The sequence below is a fragment of the Equus quagga genome, chromosome 1, assembly GCF_021613505.1.
Source record: "Equus quagga isolate Etosha38 chromosome 1, UCLA_HA_Equagga_1.0, whole genome shotgun sequence".
In the NCBI taxonomy this organism is placed as follows: Eukaryota; Metazoa; Chordata; class Mammalia; order Perissodactyla; family Equidae; genus Equus; species Equus quagga.
This window is the reverse complement of record NC_060267.1, coordinates 96,785,586-96,797,754: the sequence shown is the minus strand read 5'-3', so window position 1 is coordinate 96,797,754 and position 12,169 is coordinate 96,785,586. Positions and strand designations below refer to the sequence as shown.

General features: G+C 49.2%; 1 protein-coding gene across 5 annotated transcripts in view; it reads left to right on the top strand.

Annotated features, from left to right (window-relative positions):
• The window catches only part of PNPLA7 (patatin like phospholipase domain containing 7), an 86,214-nt gene that overhangs the window by 3,897 nt on the left and 70,148 nt on the right, over positions 1-12,169 (top strand). For all 5 annotated transcript variants that reach the window (XM_046670116.1, XM_046670107.1, XM_046670084.1 and 2 more), the window contains 4 exons: positions 1,177-1,268; positions 1,447-1,587; positions 2,163-2,322; positions 4,008-4,088. In XM_046670116.1, the coding sequence (XP_046526072.1) occupies positions 1,177-1,268; positions 1,447-1,587; positions 2,163-2,322; positions 4,008-4,088 (474 nt within the window). The remainder of the gene's footprint in view (positions 1-1,176; positions 1,269-1,446; positions 1,588-2,162; positions 2,323-4,007; positions 4,089-12,169) is intronic.

Genomic DNA, 12,169 nt, shown 5'->3' with positions numbered 1-12,169 from the left:
GAGGCTCCCTTTCCGTGTCAAGCACTCATCTCGGAGATGAGCAGCCTGTCCAGCCCTTCCTGGTTACCCCCAGCCCCCTGCCACTCAGAGGTCAGGAAGGGCTTAACAGACCACCCAGAGGTTTACTGGGCCTAAAATATAGGCTTAAGATACTTGCAGACATTTTAAAATAATCTCTATTTGTTACTTGTCTCTGGCTACATGATTGGTTCGTGTTCATTGTAGAAAATTTGCAATATCAGATGACAGGGTATGTGAGTGTCCTTGCAGTGTCAGGCGTTGTGGAAGGGAGGATGAATTGGACCTGCTGATGAGCTGTGGTGCCGGGTAGAGCCTGAACACAGCTGCAGCCTGCTCTGTCTGGTAGGGGCCAGGCTCTGGTGTGTGGGGACAGCGTGCAGGTCTGCCTTGCAGCCTCCTGCAGGGCCACACAGAGTGACCCACAGGTCTTGAAGGCACCCGTGAGTGGTTGGGTGGGAGGTCGTCCGCCAGTGGTCCCTCTGAGGACTGTGCAGTGGCAAACTGAACCTGGGCTGAGGAGGACAGGAACCTGGTCCCAGGGTGCTGCAACACCTGGCAGGGAAGGAGAGTCTTGGTGACCACACACCCACAGCCCCAGCTGACACTGTGGAGCAGACACAGCTCGGGGAGCTGAGGGACAGTGCGGGGCAGTGGCTGCCGACAAGGGCCTGCCTGTATCCAGGGTGGGAACCAGGCCCTCTGCGCTCCTCACCACCACTGTTCGGGGCAGTTGAATTAGCGTTGACTGTGGGGAAGAGGCAAAGAGCTTCAAGACCTGGGACGGTTGTGCAGGGACCTGGGCTGGAGGGGAAAGAGGTAGCCAGGCCGGCAGGGGCAGAGAGGGCAGACTTTTAAAGGACTGTGGGAAGGGGTTGCCATGACAGAAGAGAAGCAGAGCAGAGTCAGCCTTGCAGGCAGAGGGGACACAGCCCTGAGGACACAGCTCTGAGAGCACTGGCTGCTTGGGGACATGGTCACATGGTGCGTCTTTGTCAACAGCACCAAGGGTGGTTCTCCGTTTCCTGGGCAGCTAGGTGATAGGACTGTGGGCGGTCCACAGGGCAAGTCCTGAGGGCTGGGACTTAGCCCTGAAGTTGAAAACTGGATCCAGCCAGTTGCCACATCCTGACTTGGCGTCTCCCTTTCGCTCTGCAGGTAACCACGCTCCCCAACACACTTGTGGGGAACACAGCCGCACCCCGGCAGCGGGTGAGGAAGAGGACCAAGGTGCTGTCTTTGGCCAAGAGGTACTGGGGGCGCCCTTCAGACCCCATTGCATCCTAGTTGCTTTCCCTGGTGGGCATTGCTGAGTCTCCTGGATGTCGCCACTGCCTGTGGCTGCCCCACCTTGGGGTTTGTGGCTTCGTGCTGTCTGCTTTGACCTCTGGGCTTCTGCTCCAGGTGTGTGGATCTCTGCTTTTGTAGGATTCTGCGTTTCAAGAAGGAATACCCTACCCTCCAGCCAAAGGAGCCCCCACCCTCCCTGCTGGAGGCTGACCTCACAGAATTTGACGTGAAGAATTCTCACCTGCCGTCGGAAGTGTTGTACATGCTGAAAAATGTTCGGTAAGAGAAGCCAGGCACGGGAGGCCTGCTTGCTGGCGACTGGCTGCAGCCTGGCATCAGAGGTGTGCACTTGCTGTGGCTGCTGGTGGCTGCAAAGCTGCTCTCCTTGTGCTGCCTCTGCCCCTGGCAGGCAGCAGAGCCTCCTTGCTGGCTCTTTCCTGTTGTGTTTGTTTGCTTGCCGGTGGTTTCACCTTCAGGAGGAGACTCAGAACAGGTGTGGGAAGTGTGTGGCTGGACCATCTGGGTTCCCTGCCATCTCTCCCTGGAAACCCCGTTCCTCTTTCTCACCCCATTTCCCCATCCAGGGAGGGCTCTTCTCCACCTGCCGTTGGTTATGCATCAGGTTCAAATTCAATCACGGATTGAGAGTTCTTTGAGCCGATGGGAAAACAGCTTATGAGAATTCCTGAAGTTTGAGCTGCTGTCCTAAGAGGGATTCCAGGCTGCTGGTGCTGCGGGGTCTGCAGCCCTGTGAAAGCTAGCTCTGTGCATTTGGCAGTGGCCTGTATCCCCGTCAGCCTCTTTCAAAGGCTGTTCTTCCTGGAAGGCTCCCATGTGTGCTCTGGTTCCTGCAGGGTCCTGGGCCACTTTGAGAAGCCACTTTTCCTGGAACTTTGCAAACACATGGTCTTTGTGCAGCTGCTCGAAGGGGAGCATGTCTTCCGGCCAGGGGAGCCAGACACCAGCATCTATGTGGTGCAGGATGGGCGGCTGGAAGTCTGCATCCAGGACACAGTAAGAGCGCTTGTCACACATGCAGGAGGTTAGGGGCACAGAGTGAGGTGGAGGGTGTGGTCTGTTGTGTTTTTACTTAGAGGTTGCCACCTTAAAACTTTTTAAAGTTTTCCACTGAAAAAGTGCAAATTAAAAAATTTTAGTTCTTTAGGGAAGAAGGCATACTTTGATTGCAACATCAGAACACAGCTGCTTTTTTGATGTTGGCGTGTTACCTTTCATACACATGCCTGTCGTTTAGTGGTTTCAGTGGCATTTAGTGGTTTAGTTTCTGTGTTTCACTCCATATATCCTAAGCATTTTGAAATGTTTCTCCCACTTCCTCAGAACACCCTTCAGTAATTGGGTATTGATCTGCCATGATCAATTGCACCCTTGCCTTATTTCCAGGTTTAAGATTATAAATAATTTTAACTCCAAGAAAATAATTAAGGTATTAATTCAGCTGAAGCTAAATACTTGCTTGCTGCCTCTGTTAAATCACAATTGCCCTTGAATCACAATTGCCAGGGGATGACCTCCAGGCCAAACATACTGAGATCTTTTTTTTTTTTTTTTTGGTGAGGAAGATTTGCTCTGAGCTAATCATCTGTTGCCAATCTTCTTTTTTTTTTTTTGCTTGAGGAAGACTAGCCCTGAGCTAACATCTGTGCCAATCTTCCTCTATCTTCTATGTGGGTCAATGCCACAGCATAGCTTGATAAGTGGTGTGGGTCTGGGCCCAGGATTCGAACCTGTGAACCCAGGCCTCTGAATTGGACTGCACCGGACTTAACCACAGGGTCGGCCCTAGCACTGAGATCTTGTTGCTTTTCAGGAGGGGCATATGGATTCATTTGCCCGGAGATGTGTGACCCAGGCTTCCCACCACTTGTTATTGTTTAAAGCAGACACTAGTGAACCCCAGACTGTATGAGGTTGCCCCCAGCCTTACGGAAGTTCCCACCTGCCAGAGCCCTGGGGTTGGGCCCTGACCCAGGACAGTTCCTGCATGTCCTTTGGGTTTCTAGACCCCAGTGTTTCAGGGTAGAACCCTCACCTGTGTGGCTTTAGCTCTGACTGGACTTGATGGGATCATTAGGAAGGAAATGGCCTTCATCCAGTTGCCTACAGTCACTGCCGTCAGCGTCCTGGGCTGTGGTCATCTAGCTGGTGGGCCTTCCTCAGAAGTGCTGGAGCCTTTGAGCCAGATAGAAGGGCTCATGGAGTGTTAGCAGAGCTGGTCCAAGCAAGTTCCAAGGCTTTTCCTGGGCCTCGCTGAGATGAAGCTCCTGTGTTAAATCACCAGTACTGCATGGTTTTCTTTCTCTTTCTCTAGTGGGAAAATGTATCAAAATGCTACCGTTTATACTGAAAATGGCTAAAGTTGGCTCTCACAGCTCTTCTAGTTAGGCCAGCAAACTCACTTAGGTTTTGTGAAATTCAGTCTGAATTCTCCCAGTGAGGACATGCCGTGGGGCTGAAAGGCTGTGCTCAGGCTGGGCTGGGTTCTGCATTCTTCTTATTCCTTCTCATTTTTCTGTCCTCTGCTTCGGAGCTTATCACATCTCTAGTTCCCGCAAGTTGCCTGGGGTGCAGCCTCTGCCCCTCGAGACAGGCGGCGGTGGTGGCTGGCTTGCCCAGCTGGCCTGGGCTGGGCCAAGCCTCCCACGAATGGACCACTCTGCTCTGCTTCCCACACACAGGACGGCACGGAGGTGGCGGTCAAAGAGGTTCTGGCTGGCGACAGCGTGCACAGTCTCCTCAGCATCCTGGATGTCATCACTGTGAGTCCCCTTGGGTGCCCAGCTTCACCTGGACTGCCAGCAGGTCCCTCAGCACCAAGGCCAGTTATCCACAGTGAGGGCCTGGTCTGGCATGGGAGGGACCCCCAGGAGGTCAGGGGTGCGTGTCGGAGCACCTTTGTCCCTGTGTTTAAGAAGAGCTGGGCATTTCCGTACAGTTTTGACTGTCTCTTAAGTGATTATTTTTTGGACTGAGTGACACGTGCACGTGGTCCAAGATTGAAGAGGCACAAAATGTTGTGTAGAGAAAATGCTTCCTCCTCCTTCAGGCCCTGGGGCCCCTTCCCAGGAGGGACCGTCTCTGGATCTCCTGGGCTAACGTGTGTCTCTCTGTTGCCCCCAGTCTTTTGTTGTTCATTGTTGCAGTGAATGGTCTTGTGTGGACATCGTTTCATATGTTAGAAAACCAATCTTAGGACAAATCCTTAGGAGAGACTTGCTGGAACCAAGGGGATGCACCCCCACAGAGGCCAAACACCAGTCACGTGTGGGGGTGCCCGTTCCTCGCCCCCACCAACTAGTGAGCTGTCTAATATTTGATCTTCACTAGTCCAGTCAATTGAAAAATAGCATCTCCCCTTGTGAGGTTTAAACTTTTTGTTATGGAACATCTCAAACCTCTTCAGAAGTAGAGAGAACAGTAACATCGGTTTGTGTGCCCATCGCCAGTGGCAAAAGTCTCAGCTCAGCCCCTCCTTCCCCCATTAACCAGAATTTAATGTTCATTTAATTTTCTTCTGAGTAAAGTCGACAGACAAGAAAACAAGCCTTCAGCCTATATTAGCTGAACTTTGATAAATGCATACACTTGTGTAACTCAAACGATATATTTGATTTTAATCTTATCCATTGAAGCTATCCCTTTTGTTTTAATTTTTGCTGGATATTGAGGCAACTTGTCCTCAGTTTCTCCAGACATTGCACGGAGGGGTCTCCAGAGCACTCAGGCAGAACCTTAGGGGTGCACCCACGCAAGGCCCAGAGTCCTGATCCTTGTGTGACACAATGGTGGAGCCCTTGGCAGGTGTCTTCTGATCCAGCCCTTACTTTTTGTGCTCCACACAGAGACTTTAGGGGTGTTTCTGGTACTCACCATGTACTCATCAGACTGGCACAGACCTGCTTTGCACTGTTTTGAGGCCTGGGGTGGAGGCGTGGACAGGACTCCGGCATCTTGCTGTGCCCCTGGGACCTGGCGTGTCTTCACAAGACGCCTGGCCAGGCTGAGAGGAGCACCACCTCCTCTGAGCAAGGCTGGCACATGGCCTGGAGGCAGCCTCTGCCTGGAGCGTTGTGCTGGGAGAAGGTACGGGGAAGTGCAGTTCAGGCCAGAGCAGGGTCTGGGCCGTCCGTGGCTCTGGCTGGTGTGCGTCTGGATTTGGAAGGCGCTGGTGGGCTTGAAAAGGCCAGAGGTCGAGATGGGCTGTCAGTGCACGTGGAGAGGGATTAGGGAGTTGGCGGCTCTGCACCCCTCTCCACCTCAGCTGGGTTTAAGCAAAAAATAGCTTTGATGCAAATGGGCTGGAGGCCTTCTCTGTTCTGCTTGTTTTTGGCTGATCCAGATCTCATTGTGTCTTTTGGGTTGAATTCCATTTCTTGCAGAGTTGTGTGCTGTGAGCAAGGCCAGGGTTCCCGCTGTCCCCCAGCCGGCTGCAGGTGTCTTGTCCTGGTGTTAGTGGTCAGCCCTGCCCCTCCTCCCTGCCAGCAGGACTCTGTCTCCCCTGAGTAGGTGGGAAAAGAGAATGGGTGACACTGGAGAGAAAATGAGTCTGTATTGTAACTAATTGATCATTTGGAAGGCTGTCACTTTTGCCTCACCAAACATTTTTGTCATTTTAAAAGAATTTTAATTCTTATTCAAATAACGTGGACAAATTCTAAAAACATATTTGATGTTTTATGCACCGCAGCTGTCTGTTCCACTGCACCTTCCCTGGAAAAGCCGCTCCCAGCTCTTTCTGGCTTCTCTGTGCAAACTGCTGCTCTTGCTGTTCCCTAATTCTTCCGTTTGAGACCCCTGTCGACTTCCTGCCCTGGAAAACGAAGGCAGTTCTTCTCTTCGTTGCCCTGCTCGCCTGCCTGCTCCTCCCAGCCCGTGAAGCCGCACCCCCGCAGTCTTCTTCTGCCCCTCACACCGAGCCTGTGAGGCCTGCAGGAAGTTTGTCTTTCTTCGAACTTTGCTCTCCCCGAGTTAACAGTCGCCTCCTTCTTGGTTGCTTAGTTCTCTGCGCTCTTCCTGCACTGACACCCTGACCCAGCGCTCGTCTGAGCCCCCATCCTGCAGTCCTGTCTGACCTCCACGCCCAGGGCCACTCCCCTCAGCTCCTTGCCCCTCACCCTGGGGTCCTTCCTTTCCTCTTGTTTTGGGGGGCAAATCCTCCATCAGCTTCCTGAGAGGGTGCAGGAGAGAGAGTGTTAAACCCTACAAATCTAGAACTGTTTGCTTCTATACTACCATTGTCTTTTGGTGGTGCTTTCCAAGAGAACTCCTCAACTCTGTTTTCCAAACCTTCCATTGAATTTTGAATTTATGTCTCCATGTTTTTTATTTCAAGAGCTCGTTTTTTTCCCTCTGAATGTTTTTCTTTTTTTAAATAACATCTTGTTCTTTTTTCATGGATGAAGTAAAATGAGGTTTTCTTTTGCTCCCCATGTCAGCTCTGGCTCTCATGAACTTTTCTTCTCTGTTTATTTTGGCTTCCGTCTTTCAGATTGGGGCTTTTCTTGTTCCCTAAAGTCCACTTACTTGAGAGTGAAGTGCCCATTGGACCTGGCTGCACAAGCAGCACAGCTGAGCGCAGACATGTCGTGGTACCAGAACATGGGGCCAGAGAGGCCAGACACAGAGCGCGCTTACATGAGGCTTGGCATGAGTGAGTCTAACACGTGATGTAGAGCCAGGTGGTCACTATTTTAGGATCTGTGAGCCACGTGGTCTCTGTGCAGCTACTCGACTCAGCCGTCCTAGTGCCCATGAGCGTGCGTGGCTGTGTTCCAGCAAAGCTTTATCTACAAAAACAGGCGCTGGGTAGGATTTGGCCCTTGGGCTGTGGTTTGCCCTCTGTGACAGAGGCAGATTAGGGTTACATGTCAGGGCTAGGTTGATTTGGGCTTAGGGGAGGCGTACGGTAATCTGGGTTGCTAGAAATGTTCTATATCTTCATTTGAGTGGTGGTTATATGGGTTAATTATGAAAAGACAAATAGAGTGAGCTACTTGGAAGCTAGATGTGAGCCCACGTTTGCTCAGCGCCTGTCCCCTGGGGCTCCCTGCAGGAAGGCTGGCAGGGGGTCCACAGCTGAGAGTGTAGGTCTTTCTCTAGAGCAGAGTCCCAGAGGAGAACCCACCAATATCCTGCTGTGGTGAGATTGGCTTGGAGTCAGGGAAGGCGTCTGGCGGTGCCCACATCCAAGTGGACACTGTCCTCTGGCCCGGGTGTGAGATGGCAGTCCTCCCATGGCTGTGCCTGATGTCCTGGTCCTCACACCTGTCTGCTTCACCGTCTCCAGAAGAACACCGGTGGCCGGCTGCAGGGGAGGGGAGAGGATGTGGGCCAAGCAGCCTGCAAGGATCGGTTTTCACTGTCTTGGCTCTATACACTGAAGAGAACGTTTCAGCTTTCACTGGACAGCCCGTCAGTTCCATTAGCTGCCCCTCTGTCGCTTACTCTGCATCAGCTTCCAGGATGTTGCTGACCTGTCTCCTCTGCTCTTAGCTTTTGTCTTCATCCTTGGAGGTTCGTGTCTTTCTAACAGAGCAGAGAGGAGCACATGTGCCCTGAGGGAATGGGGTTAGGCGTTTACCTTCAGACTGCCGTTTTTAATGGGTAGTAGGCTTTGTGATTATTTTTTTCCAGTTGAAGTAACAATATATTTTTTGACACTGAGGCAATTTTGATTCTTTTATTTACTTTTCTTTCCAGTTTTGAGAAATAATTGACGTATATCACTGTGTACGTTTAAGCATGGTGGTTTGATTGACATGTATTGTGAAGTGAGAACAGGATGTCTGTGTCTAGTTAACATCCATCATCTCATATAGCTACAGTTAGAAGAAGAGGGATTTCTGCTTGTGATGGGAATCCTTAGGTCTGCTCTCAGCAACGTTCCTGTACGTCGTCCAGCAGTGTGGAGCTGCGGTCCCCATGTTGTGCATTACGTCTCCAGTGCTTATTTATCTTATAACTGGAAGTTTGTACTTTTGACCACTTTCCTCTAATTCCCCCTCCCCCTACTATTTTAATTTTTATAAATTTGTTATGAAATATTTCAGCTATACCAAAAAGCACGCTATAGTAGGCAAACATATCAGCTGTCACCCAGCTTATGTAGCGATCACCCTGGCCAGCTGTCACTCAGGTTAGCTGTAAACCGTCAGTACCATGTAGTCACCCACCCACCCTCTGGTTTCAGGCCCTCCTTTCCTCGGGGGCAGCTGCTCCTCCGAGTTTTCTCTGGCCCCCTCGCACGTGTGGCATAATTGTGCAGAACTCTGTTCTGCAGCCTCCTTGGTTTGTGCAGGGTTCTTAGCATAAGAGCCCTCCGTGTGGATGGGGTTGTTCTAGTCCAGTCGTCTGCTCCACTGTTGATCTCTCTGTTGCTGATTGACATTTAGGTTGTTACATTGTTTTCTGTTGCACCTTGTGCTGCTGAGAACATTTGTAAACACAGGCAAGTGTGAGGCTTTCTTGGGGGTCTGTACCTGGGCCTTGTTCATACCCGGAGTGACACAGCCTCTCCCTGTGGTTTTTATAGTTTCTTGATTTTAGGTAAGGGTGAGGGCACTTTTCTTCTGACAGGTCAATTTGAAAATATAATGCCCACAAGCCATTTTTGGCGATAGCTGCTAAGTTGTCATTCCTTCTCCTACCCTCCCTCCAAACATTAACACACTTTTCTCTGATTCTGGAATGGAGATGAGAACTCCTCTCTGATAGGGTTTGTGGAGACGTTCCTCCTTGGTTCTCCTAGGGTCTCCTAGCTGCTTGACTTGCTGGTGAATGGAGATGGACTGGCTTCACAGGTCCTGTAGAGACAGCCGGGAAGTGGGGTGAGGCCATGTCCAAGATACACCATCCACCCCTGTGAGCCAGAGGAAGAGGGTGTCCACTCTCCACAGAGCAACCAAGCAGTGCATAAATGGCTAGAGGCATGCCGGGAATCTGGAGCCGGCCTGGACATCTGGCAGGCAACTGCTCAGTATCATTCTGTGCTCATGTTTCTTGTGGTGTGGTTATGGGTCTCTTAGGGGCAACTTTCTCTTCATAAAGGATTTGAAAGAGCAGAAAGGAGTCCAAGCAGAAAAAATAGGACTGAGTTCTAGAGCTCACTTAGAACGTCCTGAGAACCAGATGCCCAGTGTTCCTGACACACAGGGTTGTGCAGCAGGAGGGGCCTCTGCCAGGTTTGCCTCAGGGTATAGCAGTGTCTGGAGATTGGTTTTACCTTGCTTAAATTCTCATTTGCATGGCCCAGCATCTGAAAGTCCTCCCTAACAGCAGCAGCAACAAGTCTCATCACACAAGTGAGCTGCTGTCTGTGGTGATTTATTAGGCTTCTTCATTCTGACTTTCAAAGAAGAAGGAAATTGAGATTTTTATTTTTGATAAAACTAAAATAGAGTTCCAGTTCTGCTGTGGCAGGGTGCTGCCCCTACAGCCTCTCTCTCCTGCTGATTACAGCTAAAAACTCTGGACAAAATTCAAGAAGCAGTTACTGAAGACTGAAAAGTAGGCGGATTGTGGGTGGGAATGAAAGCAGGAGAAGCAGTCCACGCAGGGTGAGTTCCCAGGTTTTCCTCTGTTGTCTCACTGCGCTGCCTCAGTGGCGGCCCAGTCAGGAAGCCAGAGCTCTGATAGGAACCCGTCTTTCTGAGAGCGGGAGAGTGTGTGTGTGTGGATCCTGGAAGAAGACGTCTGAAGAAGCAGGTCCCCTGAGGCTGTCTGTGAACCTCTCCCAGTCTCCGAGCAGACCCAGCAGTGCAGCACAGACCCTGAGAGCTGGATGAAGAGTCAGACTAACCCCCGTGGAGGGCACCCATGCAGGATGGAGAAGGCCTCAGAGGCCACACTTTGGGACCCACTGCCCACAGGTGGTAGGACAGAACGTGTGTCTGAACCTAACCAGCTGATAACCTGCTAAAAAAATCAACATTCTCCAGAAACTTTTAACCTAAACCTAACCATATCAATAATAATGTTGAATACACAAATTAAGTAACTGAGGTGGACAGATTGGATGGAAATACCAAGATCCAACTATATGCTGACTTCATGAAACCCACTTTAAATGTAAACACTTAGATTAAAGGTAAAAGGATGGGAAAAGTCCCATTATAACTCCAATTAACATAAAAATGAAGGGCTCTATTAATATCAGACAGAGTGGACTTCAAACCAAGAAATGTTACCAGAGGGGCTGGCCCCATGGCCTAGTGGTTAAGTTCGCGCGCTCTGCTGCAAGTGGCCCAGTGTTTCGTTGGTTCGAATCCTGGGCGCGGACATGGCACTGCTCATCAAACCACGCTGAGGCAGCGTCCCACGTGCCACAACTAGAAGGACCCACAACGAAGAATATACAACTATGTACCGGGGGGCTTTGGGGAGAAAAAGGGAAAAATAAAATCTTTAAAAAAAAAAAAAAGAAATGTTACCAGAGATAAAGAGGGATATCACTCACCAAGAAGATATAACCATCCCAAAGGTGTGTGCACTTAACAACAGTTTCCAATACATAATTTCAGAAGTGGAACAGAAACTGACAAAACTGACAAGAGAAATAGACAAATCCATGGTTGTAGTTGGTGACTTTAACTTTTCTCTCAGTAATCAATAGACCAAGCAGGCAGAGAATCTGCAGAGATAAAAAGAAATCTGAACAACGCTATCAGCCACCTTGATTAGTTAATTGATTAACTTATCGAACACTGTTGAACACTGGACTCAACAACAGCAAAACACACGTTCTTTTCAAGGGCATGTTGGGCGCTCACAAGACATGCTGGTGTTCTGGGCCGTAAAAGAAATGTTAATAAATTTCAAGGAACTGAAATCATCAAAGTCTGTCCTCTGATTATAATGGTATTAAACTAGAAATCAATAACAGGAAGAAATATAAGAACTCCCCTAAATAGTTGGAAATTTAAAAATACATTTCTAAATAAAGCATTGGTCAAAGAAGTTGCAAGGAAATAAAAATATTTCAAACTAAATGAAAATGTAACATATCAAGATTTGTGGAGTGCAGCTAAAGTAGTGCATAGAGGAAAATTTATAACATAAAATGCTTGTATTAGAAGAGAAAGAAGGTCACCAGTCAATGATCTAAGCTTTTATCTTAAGAAACTAGGAAGAGCAGATGAAAATGCAAAGCAAGCAGAAGGAAGACAATAATAAAGATAAAAGCAGAAATCAGTGAAATTGAAAATAGAGAAACAACAGGAGAATCAGTGAGAACAGAAGCTGGCTCTCAGAGAGCATCAGTAACATGGAGAAACCTATTGCCAGACCAGTGAAGAAGAAATGGAGAAGACAAGCTACCAACATCAGAAATGAAGGAGGGGACGTGTCTACAGACTCTATAGATCTAAAAAGACGAATAAGGGAATGTTATGAACAACTTTATGCCCCTAAAATCCACAACTTAGTTGAAATCAACAAAGTCCTGGAAAGAGAAGTACCGGAGCTCCTCAGTAAGACTTAGACTGTCTGAACAGTCGTGTCTACCAGAGATAGCAGATTTGTAGTTGAAGTCCATCCCACAAGGAAAACTCCAGGTATAAGTGGCTTCACTGTGGCATTCTGCTCAACATTTAAAGAAGAAATCATGCTAATTTTACACAAACTCTTCCAGAAAAGTGCAGAGAAGGAAATACTTCCCAAATCAATTTTGAGCCAGTAGTACCCACGTACCAAACCAGACAAAGACATTCCCAGAAAAGAAGATTGCTGGCCAATATCTCTCATGAACAGAAATGCAAAATCCTCAGTGTTAGATAATCCTGAAACACCCTCATGTGTTAGATATCCTCTAAGATCCTCATACACTAGAGATCCTCTAATACCC